This window comes from Schistocerca gregaria, chromosome 1, assembly GCF_023897955.1.
Source record: "Schistocerca gregaria isolate iqSchGreg1 chromosome 1, iqSchGreg1.2, whole genome shotgun sequence".
NCBI lineage: Eukaryota > Metazoa > Arthropoda > Insecta > Orthoptera > Acrididae > Schistocerca > Schistocerca gregaria.
In genome coordinates, this window is record NC_064920.1 from 1,108,376,813 (window position 1) to 1,108,395,105 (window position 18,293).

An 18,293-nucleotide genomic window follows, 5' to 3' on the forward strand; every position below is an offset into this window, starting at 1 on the left:
TTTCGGGTCACTGGGCCTGTTCGCCATCCTGGAGATAATGATCCGATCTTTGCTTAATCCGGTTGAAGGACAGTGGACCTCCCGGAGAAGGCTGATTTCAAAGGCGACTCTTTTCCAATAGATGGCTGGTGTTTCCACTACATGCCTGGTGATGGGAATCAAACGTCCGAAAGACTCGGCAGGCAGCAGTATCTCACAGAAAATGGCCGATCGATGGCAGCAGCGAATATGAATCACCACCAGCTGTATAAGGGAATGATGATAATGAAAATTCGTGCCAGACCGGGACTCAAACCCGGATTTCCCGGTTTACGCGAGCGCTCGCCTTAATCGCTTTGGCTATTAACGTCCACGACCAAACTTCCGTATATCGTCGTCTATATGTCGTACCTATACTCGTACTTCCCATTAATGTCATTCCCGTACATGGGAGGCATTTCACTTTTGGTCGCGGACCCCGTTATCGGACGGTGAGTATGTAATTGCAACAATAGCTTTATCTTGGAACTCTTCCATTTGGTCCGTGTTTGCATAGAAAAACAACAATATCAGAAACTGAGTCCGCCTAGATGTAAAACACATTCTCCTTTGTTTACTTGTTTATTTCCCAAACTAGTTTCGGCGACCAATATCACCATCATCAGTGGTTTTCTTTCTAAATCTAAAACATGCAGAAAAAAGCTTCGTTATACAAACACAATAACACATTATTACATTTTTACTGTTTTTAATATAGTTTTCTATGGATACTTTCATGCTTCCTAATTTATTGTACGCTATGGCATGTTTTTCAGAATTATTGCCTCTGTTTGCGACATCTTTTCTGTGTTTTTTTCTGTTGTCGTTTTTTCTCAGCGAACATCGCGTCATTTGCAACTGTGAGTGGCTGTTAGTAAACAAGATACCAAAAGGTGAACTTAGTATGTCAGCGTTATACACTTGGGGTTGCGGTAGAGTTGTGGAATCCAGTTTTTGGTGTGTACTGAGCTGTTACTTAGTTATTTGTGTACTCACGTTCGTTGGACGGCATGTACATAGCTGATTCTATACACACAAAAACAAAACTTCCGCACTTTGTTTATGATCAAGGACATTCCGCCATCTTGCTGTTTACAACGAGGTCATTAGAGACGGAGCGCAAGCTCGGGTTAGAGAAGGATTGGGAAGGAAATCGGCCGTGCCCTTTCAAAGGAACCATCCCGGCATTTGCCTGAAACGATTTAGGGAAATTGCGGAAAACCTAAATCAGGATGGCCGGAGGCGGGATTTAACCGTCGTCCTACCGAATGCGAGTTCAGTGTGCTAACCACTGCGCCACCTCGCTCGGTTTACACGAGTCGCGAGAGGTGTATCGCATGTTGCGAGATGGCTATGAAAACTGTAGCGGGAATTACGACGACTTCCGTTCCTTATTTATGTCTCTGTGGGTGATGGGGAAGTGGTTCTTTTGTGTGTGTGTGTGCTTTCTGTTCTCTGTCAATTTGTGTTCTCTCAGAGCGCTAAAGAGTGTGTTGTGTTTTTGTTCATTACATTTATCCCTTCTATTATTAGTTGTTGGTGTAGACTGTTGCTGCTGAAAACGACTACAAAAAGAGATCATAAACAAACTCAACAACTAGGTAAAAATGAAACATACGAATAGCGGCCAGCCACTCAAGAGCACAACCAAACAACCTGAAAACCCAGAGGCAGTAAACACAGACAACACAGCAGACTACACCACATCAGGAAAAAAGAGACAGACGGTACACACTAACATACAATAACAATATATCACATAGAATTGCAAACATCTTGAAAAACCAAGGGATCCCAATAACATTCCGAACAAACAATGCAGCTAAGAAAAGTCTAATAACAGTCATAAAAACCTCCGAAAAAATTAGCAATGGTGGAATATATCAACTCACATGCAACTACTGCCAGGCCCAACGAACGAGGTATACAGAGCACATCAGAGCTCTAAAGAGTGACAGCACACATTCAACTTTTGTGGAACATCTAATGAACAGAAACCATAACCCCACTAACATCGAAAACGTTCTACACATTCTGAAAAACAGCAGCAGTCTATACCGACAACTAACAATAGAAGAAAATTACTACATACAAAAGGCTATCGTGGAAGGGAAAAATGTAATAAACAAAAACACAACACTTGGAAACAACACACTCTTCACCGCTCTGAAAGGACTGATCAGTGACACAGAACTCAAAGCACACACACAAAAGAACCACTTCCCCATCACACACAGGGACATAAATAAGGAACGGAAGTTGTAATTCCCACTACAGTTTTCATAGCCACCTTGCAACATGCGATACACCTCTCGCGACACATGCGAACAGCAAGATGGTGTAATGTTCTGGATCATAAAAAAAGTGCGAAAGTTTTTTTTGTGTGTATAGAATGAGCTACATGTCGTCTAACGAACATGAGTACACAAGTAACTAAATAACAGTCCAGTACACACCACAAACTGGATTCCACAACTCTACCGCAACACCAAGTGTATATTGCTGACATACCAACAAGGGAACCTCCCCATCGCACCCCCCTCAGATTTAGTTATAAGTTGGCACAATGGATAGGCCTTGAAATACTGAACACAGATCAATCGAAAATGGTTCAAATGGCTCTGAGCACTATGGGACTTAACATCTATGGTCACGAGTCCCCTAGAACTTAGAACTACTTAAACCTAACTAACCTAAGGACATCACACAACACCCAGCCATCACGAGGCAGAGAAAATCCCTGACCCCGCCGGGGATCGAACCCGGGACCCCAGGCGTGGGAAGCGAGAACGCTACCACACGACCACGAGATGCGGGCAGATCAATCGAGAAAACAGGAAGAAGTTGTGTGGGACTATGAAAAAAATCAGCAAAATATACAAACTGTGTAGTCCATGTGCAACATAAGCAACATAAAGAGATACATGATTTCAGGAGCGCCGTGGTCCCGTGACTAACGTGAGCAGCTGCGGAAAGAGATGTCCTCGGTTCAAGTCTTGCCTCGAGTGAAAAATTTACTTTTTTATTTTCGCAAAGTTATGATCTGTCCCTTCGTTCATTGATGTCTTTGTTCACTGTAATAAGTTTACTACTGGTGTTTTGCGACAGCACCGCAAAACCGTGCGATTAGTAGACGAAGGGACGTGCCTCTCCAATGGGAACCGAAAACATTTGATCGCAAGGTTATAGGTCAACCGATTCGTCCACAGGAAAACACGTCTGATACATTCTATACTACATTGGTCATGACAGGACACTTGGAGAAATGGTAAAAAGATTCTTCTACCTTTCCCGATTTAAGTTTTCTTGCTGATGTGATAATCACTCCCAAAAAGTGATGAAAACATAACAGTTTGTCACATAAACTGCAGCAAATGAATGCAACAGTTTCACAGTCGCACAGTTTTCCCTGTGCTCTGTCAAAACATACGTTTTTAACGTTTTCAAATTTTTCCGTGTGTAGACCTTCAAATCATGCATATGTCCAAGCAAATCTGAACATGTCCTGGAATTTTGGAGAGCTAAGCTGATTATGTGTGAGTGCCTGAACTTTGATAATTGTTTGAAAATATAAAATTATACTTTTCGCTCGGCGAAAACTTGAACCAAGGACCTCTCGTTCCGCAGCTGCTCACGCTAACCACGGGACCAGGGCGCTCTTGAGCTCATACACTCCTTGATGTTGCCTATCTTGGACATGGACTACTCAGTTTGTATATTTTGCTTATTTTTTCATAGTTCCACACAACGTCTTCCTGTTTTCTCGATTGGTCTGTGTTCAGTTTTTCAAGGCCTATCCACTGTGCCAACTTACAGCTAAATGTGAGAGGGGTGCGATGGGGAGGTTGCCTTGTAAGTTCACCTTTTAGTATTTTGTTTACTAACAGCCGCTCACACAGTTGCAGATGACATGATTTTCGCTGAGAACGGCAACAGAAAAAAGCTCAGAAAACATGTCGCAGGCAGCGACAATAATTCTAAAAACATGCCGTATCGTAATATAAATAAGGTAGTATGAAAGTACCCATAGAAAACTATATTTAAAAAACTGTAAAAAATGTAATAATGTATTACTATGTTTGTATAGCGATGCTATGTTCTGCATGTTTTAGATTTAAAAAAAAATTGATGATGCTGATATTTGTCGCCGAAACTAGTTTGGAAAATAAACAATTAAACAAAAAAATGGTTCAAATGGCTCTGAGGACTATGGGACTTAACATCTGAGGTCATCAGTCCCCTAGAACTTAGAACTACTTAAACCTAACTAACCTAAGGACATCACATACATCCATGCCCGAGGCAGGATTCGAACCTGCGACCGTAGCAGTCGCGCGGTTCCGGACAAAGGTGTTTTGCATCAAGGCGGACTCAGTTTCTGATGTTTTGCGTAAGTGCGATGTCTGTCTTGTTCAGAAGTACGATGAATGTCCGAAGGAACATAGCATCGTAATTTTTTCGTAACGCGAGCATTGCAGTTTCGTATCACTGGCAAGAGAGAGCATGTCAGATACGCACTGGTGTTGTTTAACGAATTAGACGGACTTGGCGAGTGTTATTAGGAAACAATGAGTTCCGTTTTGCTCCAATGTAAATCTGAAATGTAGAATTCTCATGTACGTCGTTATCCTGTTTAGCTGCAGGCCGTTATCATGTTTCGTATGTGGAGAAGATGCTACAAACAGCTTGGAGCAGTCACTATTTGCGCTTCTCGTTTTCCAGTTCTGTGGTCGGACCTTGGACGCCATCTGAAAGTAGTCAGATTGCTTCAGGGCAATAATTAGTCGTACAGAAAAAGTGACTGTCATAATCCTGCTTCATGGATTAAAGCACTCAAATGACACTTAATTAGCATGGTAGTGTATGTGTAGCAGTTGTGAAGGAACTGAAAATATTGTGATTTAATCGCAGAGGTGCTGAAAAATTGTTCCAGTGACACACCAGAGAAATATCTGGTAAACTTTTTATCTTTGAGAGACATAGGAACAATTTCGCCCTTCGTTTTTTATTTCTGGTATGAACGACTACTTTTTGTTCTGATGGGCTGGTGGGATGTCGTACTGTCTAACTACTAGTGTGTGTGTGTGTGGTAAATGAATGAGTTAAAAGACGCAAGATGCGTTTTATATTATTTTCATCGCACAACAAGCCTTATTCCCATGCCTATGGAATATTTATGTTAAGCAGAGAAGGCGAGTTTTAGATGGAACCGAAGATCTTCAAAACGGCGCTGCTCAACAATAGAGGTACGTGATTGAGCTCTCTACTTTCCTTTCGTGGCCGCTAAAATTACTTCCGATTCGATTTGCCGAGACATTCAGAACCTGCAATCTTCTTTTTCTTATAAAAATACTAGTCCGATGCAAAAGAAATACTCTTAGATTTAAATAATTGCCATTCTTTTACCCAGGCCACGGGGAATGATAGAACGTACGTGCCTCTACCTTGAATGTACGTTCGCAATCTCCGAGTGTGTTACGACGAAATTATTTCACAATGAAAATTTCTCATCAGACCGCAACCACTCGCACGCGAATGTACGTACCCTCTGAATGTATCTAGTCAGTCACGCGCGTTGTTCAAAAGCTTTACTTTTAATATTCAGTGGATTACATTTCCGAAATTAATTTTTGTTTATGCAGCAAATCGTACTTCACGCGAAGTGTTTATTACGTAAGTTTCAGGCTCAATTTAATAAAAAAAAAAAGATTCCGAATAATAGAAATAAAGAATAACAATCAAACAAATCAAACCTAAATAAACAGAAAGAGGGAACGTTACACAGTACATGGAACGTCGATAGACAACAAACGTTTCGGAGGAAGTCTACAGAGGAATAGGTCGTGTGGTTTATCTCGTGCACGGCGCAGCTGAAAGAAGTATGTGGATTCTGACCGTGGCCCCTAATCGGAGTTGCCATACGCTACTCATTTGTCTAGAGTTTAGCAAGTGGAAGAGAATCGTGGACCATAAACACCAAATACAAGATGAGAATGGAAGATTTTGAAATGAGTTGCTGGAGAAGAACATTAGATGGGTAGACTGAAGACGTATCGAATTGAATGTGGAAGAAAAGAAATTTGTGGAACAACTTGAGTGAAAGAAGGAATGGACTGATTGGGCACTACCTTGGTTTAATAGTATACGTAACCTGATAACGGACAGGTCTGTGAGGGATAAAAATTGTAGAGCAAAACCCAAAGCTTACATACAGTAAGCTCGGTGTAGGCTGCAGTAGTAGCGTAGATATGAACATCTTTCCACAGGAAAGAGTAGCGTGGAACGCTTCACCGAGTCAGTCTTCGGACTGAAAATAGTTATGACAACAACAACAGCAACATTAATATGGGATTCAATCGCAGTATATTAAGCAAGCAATAAAGGAAACAAAAGAAAAGTTTAGAGTAGGTATTAAAATTCATGGAGAAGAAATAAAAACTTTGAGGTTCGCCGATGACATTGTAAATCTGTTAGAGACAGCAAAGGACGTGGAAGAGCAGTTGAACGGAATGGACAGTGTCTTGAAAGGAGGGTACAAGATGAACATCAACAAAAGCAAAACGAGGATAATGGAATGTAGTCGAATTAAGTCGGGTGATGCTGAGGGAATTAGATTAGGATATGAGACACTTAAAGTAGTGAAGGAGTTTTGCTATTTGGGGAGCAAAATAACTGATGATGGTCGAACTAGAGAGGATATAAAATGTAGACTGGCAATGGCAAGGAAAGCGTTTCTGAAGAAGAAAAATTTGTTGATATCGAGTACAGATTTAAGTGTCAGGAAGTCGTTTCTGAAAGTATTTGTATGGAGTGTAGCCATTTATGGAAGTGAAACGTGGATGATAAATAGTTTAGACAAGAAGAGAATAGAAGCTTTCGAAATGTAGTGTTACAGAAGAATGCTGAAAATTAGATGGGTAGATCACATAACTAATGATGAGGTATTGAATAGAATTAGGGAGAAGAGGAGTATGTGGCACAACTTGACTAGAAGAAGGGATCGGTTGGTAGGACATGTTCTGAGACGTAGGGGGATCACCAATTTAGTATTTGAGGGCAGCACTAAGCAGATTCAGAAGGATGTAGGATGCATTAGGTACTGGGAGATGAAGAAGCTTGCACAGTATAGAGTAGCAGGGAGAGCTGCATGAAACCAGTCTGCGGACCACAACAACAAACTAAAGAATTGTTATCAGTATGTACATGTGGTATGTGGTAGGTGTACTTCTACACTAATGGCGACTGGGTTACAAGGCGGAAGTCAGTTAATTTAAGTGAATGATATAGCTATAGTGGTTCTGTGCCTCTGGACGCTAGTGTGTTTACCCAAATGTGAGGTTTTTCTTAATATTCAAAGTCGAGGTGAGTCACGTTCTATACTGAGTCCGAAAACAGCAATTTTTCATTCGTGAATGCGGATCTCAGCACTGGCACGAAGAATGAATACGGTCATAATGAACAGTATTCTGCGTTTCAACTCTACTGCATCAAACTAATCTAAGAACTGAAGACCTCAGAGCAAAATATTCAGCATTTATTGCGACGATATAGTTTAAGAAATCAGGGCCTGGCCTGGATTATAGTGTAAGGTTTGCGTGGAATAAAAAGTTACACACAACAAAAGTGGTGCCTAGTCTTCTCTATAAACAACTGCTATTCAGTAAAAACGTAGATGAAAATGTTCCCTGTGATATATTTCATTTACTAGAGTAGTTTCAGTTGATGTGAAAGTAACAGAGTAGAAGTGATTGTTGCACAAGGAATCAAACACGGACGCTTAATTTTCAAGTGAAATTCTCTTCCAATCAGTCTACAGGAGTCCTCCATACGCACTGATTCAAAAACACAATCTGTTTTATGTGGTTCCAGTGTTTGAGTCTATTCATCTGCTACACGAAACTGGTCAAATGGGAGACTGCCGGCACCTATGTGTACTCTCATCCTTGTGTGTGACAGTTTTTTAATTTGCGTGTAGACAGCACATTAGCGACCACTACCGCACTATCAAATATATCGTTGGCAAGTTCATTTAACTGCTGTGATGAAGTGAAAAGTTTTCGAGGGGGACAATGTAAACTCAGACACGCTTGCTGATCGCTGTTGAGGGGAAACGGAAACCGCGGCTTTGGTAACGATTAGTCTCACCTTCTGCGACCTTGTGGGAGGACATTCTGTGGAAACCGAGAGCGGGTGCAGACTTTTACCCTTGAGAAAATGTCGCCAACTACCGTTTAGCTCGCTGTACCAGGAAAACGTAGCTTACGTAGTGTTGTTGTAAGAGACTTCCAGTGTGACCGAGCGCGGTTCTAGGCGCTTCAGTCTGGAACCGCGCGACCGCTACGTCGCAGGTTCGAATCCTGCCTCGGGCATGGATGTGTGTGATGTCCTTAGGTTGGTCTCATTATAAGTAGTGACGTCACTAACAAGGAGAGGTTCCCAGAGGAAGGATCGACTTTTTGCGATCATCTGAATGGCGATGTGGGTTAAGATTGCAGCCACCAAACCCTGCAGCTATTCGCCCTGGTGGACCCTCATTTGCAAGTAATCAAGGTGAAAAAAATTCTGAATTTTAAGTGGCAATCAATACCGTTAAAAGGGAAAAATGTTGCAGCGTGGTTATGTGGTGTAACGGATACTGCAAGGTTTTCAACTACTGAGGATCGTGGATTCCAATACCATAAAATTATTAATCTTTATCGAAATGGATTTGATCATTCTTTTTATTCAGTTGATTGGTTTAAATGTAATTTTTGTTTTATGTTCCTTTGTCACATAATTTCAATCATCGTATGAATTTCCTCATTTGTTCTCAATTTTTCATATCATTTTTTTTCCATTCGGAATTTTTGTGACTGTACCATTAGATATATTTATTTATTATAATATTAGAATATTTGAAAACTCCAATCTATCTATTAAAAAACAAAATACGAAATAGTCTAATTACATTAACTGTGCAATGGTGTCAAAAATGTACTTTTCGTTATAAGATGTGCATTTACTTGTATGATAAACGTCATACAAACATTTAAAGCATAGCCTAAATTCCTACTGCCATCTGGAGAAAGTAAGGCACGTGAAGAAGATTTAAACGAAAGAAAGGATTAAAAATAAATCGAAATTCTAGCAAAATCAGGAATAGAAATTATCGCTACAATGACATGGACGAGAAAACAGCATGATGAAACGAAACAAATTAAATCGAAATTAACCGATAAAATTAAAAACAAAGATTTGAGGCACAAAAATAATGATAGGAAGAAAAATGAGAGCAAATGAAAAAGTTGATGTGATGATTAAAATGAAGTGATAAGGAAACAGAAATAAAAAATTACATTTAAACCAATTAACTGCATAAATTCTGTAACAAAGTAATTTCAATAGAACATAAGGTCGATTTGAGTCTACGGTCTTCTGCAAATCAAGACCTTACTCTGTCCATTACACTATGCACGTAGCTCGCCAGACCACTACTATTTTTAACTTTATTTAGCATCATGAAAAATTTCAGAATATTTTTCGTCAATAACTGGCAAAAGTGGGTCCACCAGGGGAACGCCTACAGTGTGTGATGGCTGGAATCCTAGCCTACATCATCGTGTAGATGGTTTCAAAAAGTCGATCCCACAGCTGGGGACATCTCTTGCAAGTTATTACAGAGTGTTCCAATTTCAAATGAACAAAAATAAAACAGATACTACTTCAGGGTGAAGAAAATTTCACGCACATTGACTTCAAAATGCGATTTCTTACAACCCATCAGTGTAAGAATTCTGTAATATAATTACATCCTCTGCATATTTTCGGTTCAATATGAACGTCAAAGAGCAGCAGTTAACCAACATGACAAGTGTCTTCATTCAGTACGACTTAGTAGCATCGCCCAGTCATGCAACGCATTCAGTGTTGGGTTAGAATGCTCAAGGTAGAGGTTCTGTAAATTTTGGAAGGTAGGAGACGAGGTACTGGCAGAACTAAAGCTGTTAGTACGGGGCGTCAGTCGTGCTACGGTAGCTCAGATGGTAGAGCACTTGCCCGCGAAAGGCACAGTTTTAATCTGCCAGGAAGTTTCATATCAGCGCACACTCCACTGCAGAGTGAAAATCTCATTCTGGAAACGTCGATTAAATATTTGGGCGTAACATTGCACAGCGATATGAAGTAGGACAAGCATGTAATGGCAGTTGTGAGGAAGGGGGATAGTCGTCTTCGATTCATTGGTAGAATTTAGGGAAGATGTGGTTCATCTGTAAAGGAGACTGCTTATAAAACACTAATACGACCTATTCTTGAGTACTGCTCGAGCGTTTGGGATCCATATCAAGTCGGAACGAGGGAGGAGATAGAAGCAATTCAGAGGCGGGCTGCTAGATTTGTTACTGGTAGGTTTGATCATTACGCGAGTGTTACGGAAATGCTTCAGGAACTCAGGTGCGTGTCTCTGGAGGAAAGGAGGCATTCTTTTCGTAAATCGCTACTGAGGAAATTTCCAAAACCAGCAACTGCTGACTGCAGTACAATTTTACTGCAGCCAACTTACATTTCGCAGAAAGAGCACAAAGATAAGATAAGAGAGATAAGGGATCGTACAGAGGCATATTGTTGTTTTCGTTGTCTTCAGTCCTGAGACTGGTTTGATGCAGCTTTCCATGCTACTCTATCCTGTGCAAGCTTCTTCATCTCCCAGTACCTACTGCATCCTATATCCTTCTGAATCTGTTTAGTGTAATCATCTCTTGGTCTCCCTCTACGATTTTTACCCTCCACGCTACCCTCAAATGCTAAATTTATTATCCCTTGATGCCTCAGAACATGTACTACCATCCGGTCCCTGCTTCTTGTCAAGTTGTGCCACAAACTCCTCTCCTCCCCAATTCTATTCAATACCTCTTCATTAGTTATGTGATCTACCCATCTAATCTTCAGCATTCTTCTGTTGCACCACATTTCGAAAGCTTCTATTCTCTTCTTGTCCAAACTATTCATCGTCCATGTTTCACTTCCATACATGGCTACACTCCATACAAACACTTTCAGAAACGACTTCCTGACACTTAAATCTATACTCGATGTCAACAAATTTCTCTTCTTTAGAAACGCTTTCCTTGCCATTGCCAGTCTAAATTTTATATCCTTTCTACTTCGACTATCATCAGTTATTTTGCTCCCCAAATAGCAAAACTCATTTACTACTTTAAGTGTCTCATTTTCTAATCTAATTCCCCCAGCATCACCCGATTTAATTCCACTACATTCCATTATCCTCGTTTTGCTTTTGTTGATGTTCATCTTGTATCCTCCTTTCAAGACACTGTCCATTCTGTTCAACTGCTCTTCCAAGTCCTTTGATGTCTCTGACAGAATTACAATGTCATCGGCGAATGTCAACGTTTTTATTTCTTTTCCATGGGCATTAATACCTACTCTGAATTTTTCTTTTGTTTCCTTTACTGCTTGCTCATTATACAGATTGAATAACATCGGGGATAGGCTACAACCCTGCCTCACTCCCTTCCCAACCGCTGCTTCTCTTTCATGCCCCTCGACTCTTATAACTGCCATCTGGTTTCTGTACAAATTGTAAATAGCCTTTCGCTCCCTGAATTTTACCCCTATCACCTTTATAATTTGAAAGAGAGTATTCCAGTCAACATTGTCAAAACCTTTCTCTAAGTCTACAAGTGCTAGTAATGTAGGTTTGCCTTTCCTTAATCTATTTTCTAAGATAAGTCGTAGGGTCAGTGTTGCCTCACGTGGCCCAACATTTCTGCGGAATCCAAATTGATCTTTGGCGAGGTCGGCTTCTACCAGTTTTCCCATTCGTCTGTAATGAATTCGCGTTATTATTTCGCAGCTGTGACTTATTAAACAGATAGTTCGGTAATTTTCACATCTGTCAACACCTGCTTTCTTTGGGATTGGAATTATTATATTCTTCTTGAAGTCTGAGGGTAATTAGCCTGTCTGATACATCTTGCTCACCAGATGGTATAGTTTTGTCAGGACTGGCTCTCCCAAGGCCGTCAGTAGTTCCAATGGAATGTTGTCTACTCCCGGGGCCTTGTTTCGACTCAGGTCTTTCAGTGCTCTATCAAGCTCTTCACGCAGTATCGCATCACCCATTTCATCTTCATCTACCCAGCATTTGAGGCTGACTGCAGTAGAATTTTACTGTCGCCACCTTATATTTCACAGAAGGACCACAAATATAAGATAAGAGAGATTAGGGGTCGCACAGAGGCATATAGGCAGTCATTTTTCCCTCGTTCTGTTTGGGAGTGGAACAAGGAGAGAAGATTCTAGTTGCGGTACGAGGTACACTCCGCCACGCACCGTATGGTGGATTGCGGAGTTTGTATGTAGATGTAGATGTAGAAGTGTTGACGGAAGGAGATGAGATAATGCCAGAAGTAAATCTGTGAGGATGGGTCGTGAGTAATGCTGGGATAGTGCAGTCGGTAGAGCAGCTGCCTGTGAAAGGCCAAGTTCCAGGGTTCATGTCCCGGTCTTGCACAGTTTTAATCTGTCTGCCAGCAATTTTGATTTGTAGTGACAGTGATGTTTCCGTTGTACGTGTAGGGTAGCCACGCACCAGAGGACCACGTGAGGAGTAACAGAGAAGAGGACACCGACGATCGAGACGGTGAGCACGGAGAAGGCGCTGGCGATCGACACGACGAAGACAAAGACAGCGGCGAGGAGGGAGGCAGCGACGGGGCCGGAGACGGGAGGAAGGGAGGCGAGGACGACCTGGCGTGGGCGGGTCGCCGCCCCCTGGACGGCACCGACTGGCCAAAGTGGGCCGGCGGCGACGGGCCGCACGGCAGCATGCCGCCCAGGTCAGCCACTGTGCTAGCTTGTAACCTGCCCCTCACTTATCGACCTCAACCCTTTCAGACCTGAATTATTTCTAGTGAAAGGGAAATTTTTCTTTATGCTGTAATGCTCTGAGATGAGTTTTTAATGATTTTTGACGCAATATGTATGCAATAATATATACCCGTTCTCAAAATATACTTCGTACACTTGCCTTCTTCTTCTGGGATAAAATAACTAATTTTGAAATATTTGCTGTTGTAATAAGTAAACGGACGATTCATTGATTATTCAGTAATCACCATTGAAAATAACACTAGTAATAATGTTCATTTATACAGTAAAATATAAATAACCAACCACTTCCGTGTACACTGGCGGTCACAAGCTGGTGGTCACTGCTACATTGATTTGTTGATATTTTCATAGTGAAGCCCAACAGTTGGCAGTACTTGTACATGATAAAAAGATGGGGCATCCACGAATGTGTAAACAAGCTTTCCACTTTGGAAGAATATTTCTGTTTCAACTAAGAGACAGTAAAATTTAATGTGCACGATTGTGACCAAAGGGTCTGAATGGGTTAATGAAAGTGAAAAATTAAACCGCGTCTACCTGGTGGAAATTTGGGAAAAGCAATCCCCACCGAAGTTAATCTGTCTGTAAAGAGAGAGGAAAGGGTTACACCTAAATGAAAGGAAAAATGCAAATGAAATTGGTGGAAATTAATTTTGAAAAGGGGTAAAGTTAACAAAGAAAGTAAATGTGCGGTCGATACGTTAACAATTAATTGACATTAATTAGATATTTGAGATTTGGGGAAAATTACGGTCGCCATTTTGTGGACTACTACTATAATAACTGAAAAGAATGGTTAATGCACATACATTTAGCACTAAAAGCGTGGCAACTGAAGGTTAACACGTGTTGTGTGAAAAGTGAATGTTTGTCAGATGTAATAAATTTCGCTACACTCTGACTTCATTTAGCAAAAGAATTAATGAAACCGGAAAATTGAAAGTTAATTTAGTGACTGAAATTAATAGTGAACTTTGTTTCTGAAGCACTACGAAATTCAATAAAATAAGGTTAGTTTTGGGCTACCTCAACAATCATTTCAAAAGCTACTTGAATCTACGCAATTTAGAAACAAAAGATTTAACTTTGAACTTGAATTAAATGATTCTGAACAATTAACAATAGTAAAATTTAGTACGTACCAAGCTGAGCTGCAGCCATAGCTAAGCTAAAATATGGTAACAAAACTCGCGCTCTTAATTTGCGCTTTTGTAATCTAAATATTGTAGCCAGCTATGAATACTTCAACTGAACTTTGAAATTAAAGCAGTGAAATGGAATGATATTACTTTAATGCTGGGGTTTGAATTTCAACGACACTCGGGTTCATTCCAGAAAAGGAAGGGACCCTGGGGTAATGCAATTGGGAGAATGAGCAGCAAAGGTTCATGCTAAGTTGCTGTAATTTTGTGAGGCAAATGGAGCAATTTTAAAAGCTGAGGTCTGCCATACAGTTCTAAAACTTTACGTGCTTCCAGTCTTCCTTGTTGGTAGATTGAAGGTTTGAAGTCGTCAGTCGAGGAGGGGGCGACAGTCACTCATTGTCGGCCGTCGCTGTTGCAGAAGCTGGTTATTGGCGCGCCTTCTTCTCGACACTGTCACCACGGGAAACGGGCTCTTGAAGTGCACAAGCTAATGCTTCCCGTCCGCGACACCGTCTCAGAAACTATCATACCAAGTCGAGCGCAATTACATGCTGTGAAACCCTGAAAGTGCGGCAACTCGCGGGAGCGTCACTCAACACACCTGCTCCAACGCCCTACTCCAACCAGAGTCCCTCAGCCCGCGCTCCATGCGGCAGAGTTAACGCTATCAAAGATCCTAAACACTTTGGTTCTCCTCACGACCTATCGATGTAATCGTCCGATAGCATAGTTTTCCCTAGGCCAGACCCAGCGTAAAAATACAAATAATGTTTACAAAACAAACTAACTATACATCGACATAAAAGCATATATATATATATATATATATATATATATATATATGCAAATAATAAAGCAATTACAATATATAAAGACAAATGTCATATCTTCAGGTAACAAAATAAGGAAAAAAAATTATAGTACAATAGATGGAAATAGGAGGATATGCATTTCCGGCGTTACAAGCTGACGGCCCCGTGGTCTACTGGTAGAGCGCGCGTCTCGAAACCAAGGGGTCCGAATCACGGTCAGACCATGGAAATTTTCAATATACAGAGTGCATCAAAAAAATGTATACACACTTTGAAGCGTAATAGAAAATTTATTTCCCGTTCTACAGTGTTACATTTCTGGAAATGGAAAGCTTAAAGTCCAATTGGAAAAATAAATGTACTTTGCAAATGTGATTAATGTTCAAACTGGTGGCCTTCAGCATCAACACATTTCTGAGTACGAGTCACCACTGACTCCGTACATATTACCAAAGTGTCCAATGAGATTTCTGCACACACCGCCTGAATCTCATTCCAAAGTGTGTCCACGTTACGTGGTTTACGTTTGTACACCTCATCTTTTACTGTGCCCGATAAGAAGAAATCCTGCGGCGTGAGGTCTGGAGAGCGTGCAGGAAACTCGATTGGTCCCCTGCATCCTATCCACTGGCCTGACATATTGTGATGCAGGTATGCTCGTACGTCCCTATGACAGAGCGGCGGGACGGCATCTTGTTGGAAATAAAACTCATCACTACCGTATAAAGCACGAGTGGCAGGAAATATGGAGTCAGCAAACACTGTTAGGCACGTTTCTCCAGTAACAGTACCTTCAAAGTGGAGAGGCCCAATGAGTTCCCTTGCAGACAAACCACACCACACATTTACCCCAGGCAAATTCACAGCCTTTTCAACTGTAATGTGAGGATTATCTTCAGCCCAGTACACACAATTGTGCCTATTGACAGTTCCATTGAGTTTGAATTGGGCTTTATCCGACCAAACTATGTGACCCATAAATCTCGGTTCACGTCTCACCATCTCATGAACCCATTCACAAAATTCTAACCTTCGATCTGGATCGTCGTCACTTAGCTGTTGCACCAGCCTTGGAATGTACACACGAAATTTGCCTTTCTTCAGAATGAGCAGCACATAACTAGCACTTACATTACTCTCACGTGCCGCTTGCCTTGAAGATTTTTGAGGCGAACGCTGAAACGGTTGCAAGATCGCAGTTGTTGAATCATCACTTGTAGCTGTACGAGGTCGCCCTGATCGACCTTTATGCACATCACACACTTCCATGAATTTCAAATTTGTCTCGTAGACGCGTAATTGTTAACCTTGAAGGTGGTTCTGTTCCATACTCACTTCTCCACTGTCTTCGAACAGCAGCTACATTCTCAAACTTCCAATACCATTTAATTATCTGCTTACGCGCTTCAAAGCTCAAACGCATGTCCACCATGTTGCAGTTACTTCCTCGCCACTGCTGCCACCTGTTGAAAAAACATAATAGTACTTTCTCACAGATATTTAACTTTGTAGAACGGGAAATAAATAGTCTATGACAGTTCAAAGTGTGTATTCACTTTTTTGACGCACCCTGTACTTTTAACCTAGCCTTGGTGAATACCCAAGAACGACACGTAGTTCATCTTCCACGTGAAACTGTAAATCCCCTTTACTCGGTCAGATAAATGGCGTAGACTAAGACACTTGAAAGACCGGCCACTCGAAATGAGCCCATGGCTGTAGGACCCTGCTTACCTACGGCAATTTTCACTCTGCAGGAGACGGTTTTTCTTCTCGTCACAGACTTCACTGTTCTAAGCAGATCCTCGACCATCTCACCTGCTAGTCAGGAGGCAGAAAACCACATCAGTCGTTCTCGGTAGATGATCCTCCACTGCTGTAACGTTGCAGTGAGAAATTTTCACGAAATCTCAATCGCCAAATTTCTCTTCGAGAATGGCCAACTGTACTGTGCAAAAGAATTAAAGGACCATTTCTCTGAAACTAGATTGTTTCCCCCCATTGCAACAAAAAAATGTGAAATTTGACTTACGTTTGCCTACAACCTTGATGCAGAAGCGTGGTTCCCTGCGACCTCACCCTCGGGTTCCCAGGATGCTGCTAACAGCAATATCGCGTCGACAGATGTGAAAGAAAGGTCAGAACTCAGAAGTTAACGTAAGGTATGATGGGATAGTGAGGTCACATTTGCACAAAATTTCATCAGATTTCCTCCCAGCGCCACCGTAAACTTGGTATGGAGTTTGGGCACACGTCAAGTAACCACATCTCTCCCTTTCTGTTGAAGTCTCGGTGAAAGGGGTCAGAACCGCGACGTCCAGAATTTAAATCACTTGGTTTCCTTATGGATGGTTGAGGAAAACACTTAAGACATACCAGCGCTCAGAATCGACAAGAAAAGGCTTCAGGAAGTGGCACAATGGGCATCAATGAAACCAACTCTTCCTTTGAGGCTTTTGTAAAACACATTTCACAATCGAAAACGACAGATTGCAGTGAAGTGCCCAATAGTACGACGCCGTTTTTGACAACCTTTGAAATTGCCGACAGCCCCCTCCCTCCCTCTCCCAGCACAGAGCATTCACCTATTCTCTAAGGACACGAAGCGACTGCAACCCCATTGAACGTAATTTGATCCCAATGGAGTGTATGGCATCCTCAATTTTTGTTCTGATGTGCAGGGCGGAACCACTGGGGATCGTTAAAAACCATTCGATGAAATTATTGATGTAATCCAAAGCAGCAAACGGTGTTTATGCTTTCTCAGCCCTCTCGCTGCGCGCCTTACTGAGGGTGATCATGAGGGTGTCTGCCATTGACACAGATATGAATAAAACGGCAAAGGGGCCCTTCAAAGCCTTCCAGTTCAGCAACGCACTTAGTGCCACCCGCACACCTTGATTGAGAACACTAAACTTGTACCTCTGCAGAGACAATCGTTGACCGATTCTCAGGCGCCTGCAGACAGGTGACCCCTTCGACATCCCACAGCTGAGTGGTGCAACACAGCTGCCCTAGAGAGTGAAGACTGGGTTGCCTGCCCGTAGGTGCCTACGAAACTAACAAAGGTTGTCTCTGAGCAGGTTCATTTCTAAAAGTACTCAACGAAAGTGCGCATGTAGCTCTGACAGTGTTGCCAAACATGCACGTACGTATCAATATCGAAGCCCCCCCTCTTAGCACACTACAGGAGGGTTCAGATCAGGAGAACAGAAAAAGCATATTTACCCTTTGCTGCATCAAATCACGTTCAGATTTCGTCGAATGGTTTTGGAAGATCCCTACTAACTCCGTCTGCATGCCAGAGCAAAAATTGCGGTCACACTTCTCTCCAAAGGGGTCAAATTACGTTCAACGTCATTGCAGTCCCACAATGTACTTAGAGAAGGACTAAATTGTCCGGGGGAGGGGGCGGCCGGGTGTG

General features: G+C 41.8%; 1 protein-coding gene across 1 annotated transcript in view; it reads left to right on the plus strand.

Moving 5' to 3' along the window:
- The window catches only part of LOC126315733 (protein qua-1-like), a 128,225-nt gene that overhangs the window by 81,248 nt on the left and 28,684 nt on the right, over positions 1–18,293 (plus strand). The window contains exon 4 of the mRNA XM_049992706.1: positions 12,598–12,857. Within this exon, the coding sequence (XP_049848663.1) occupies positions 12,598–12,857 (260 nt within the window). The remainder of the gene's footprint in view (positions 1–12,597; positions 12,858–18,293) is intronic.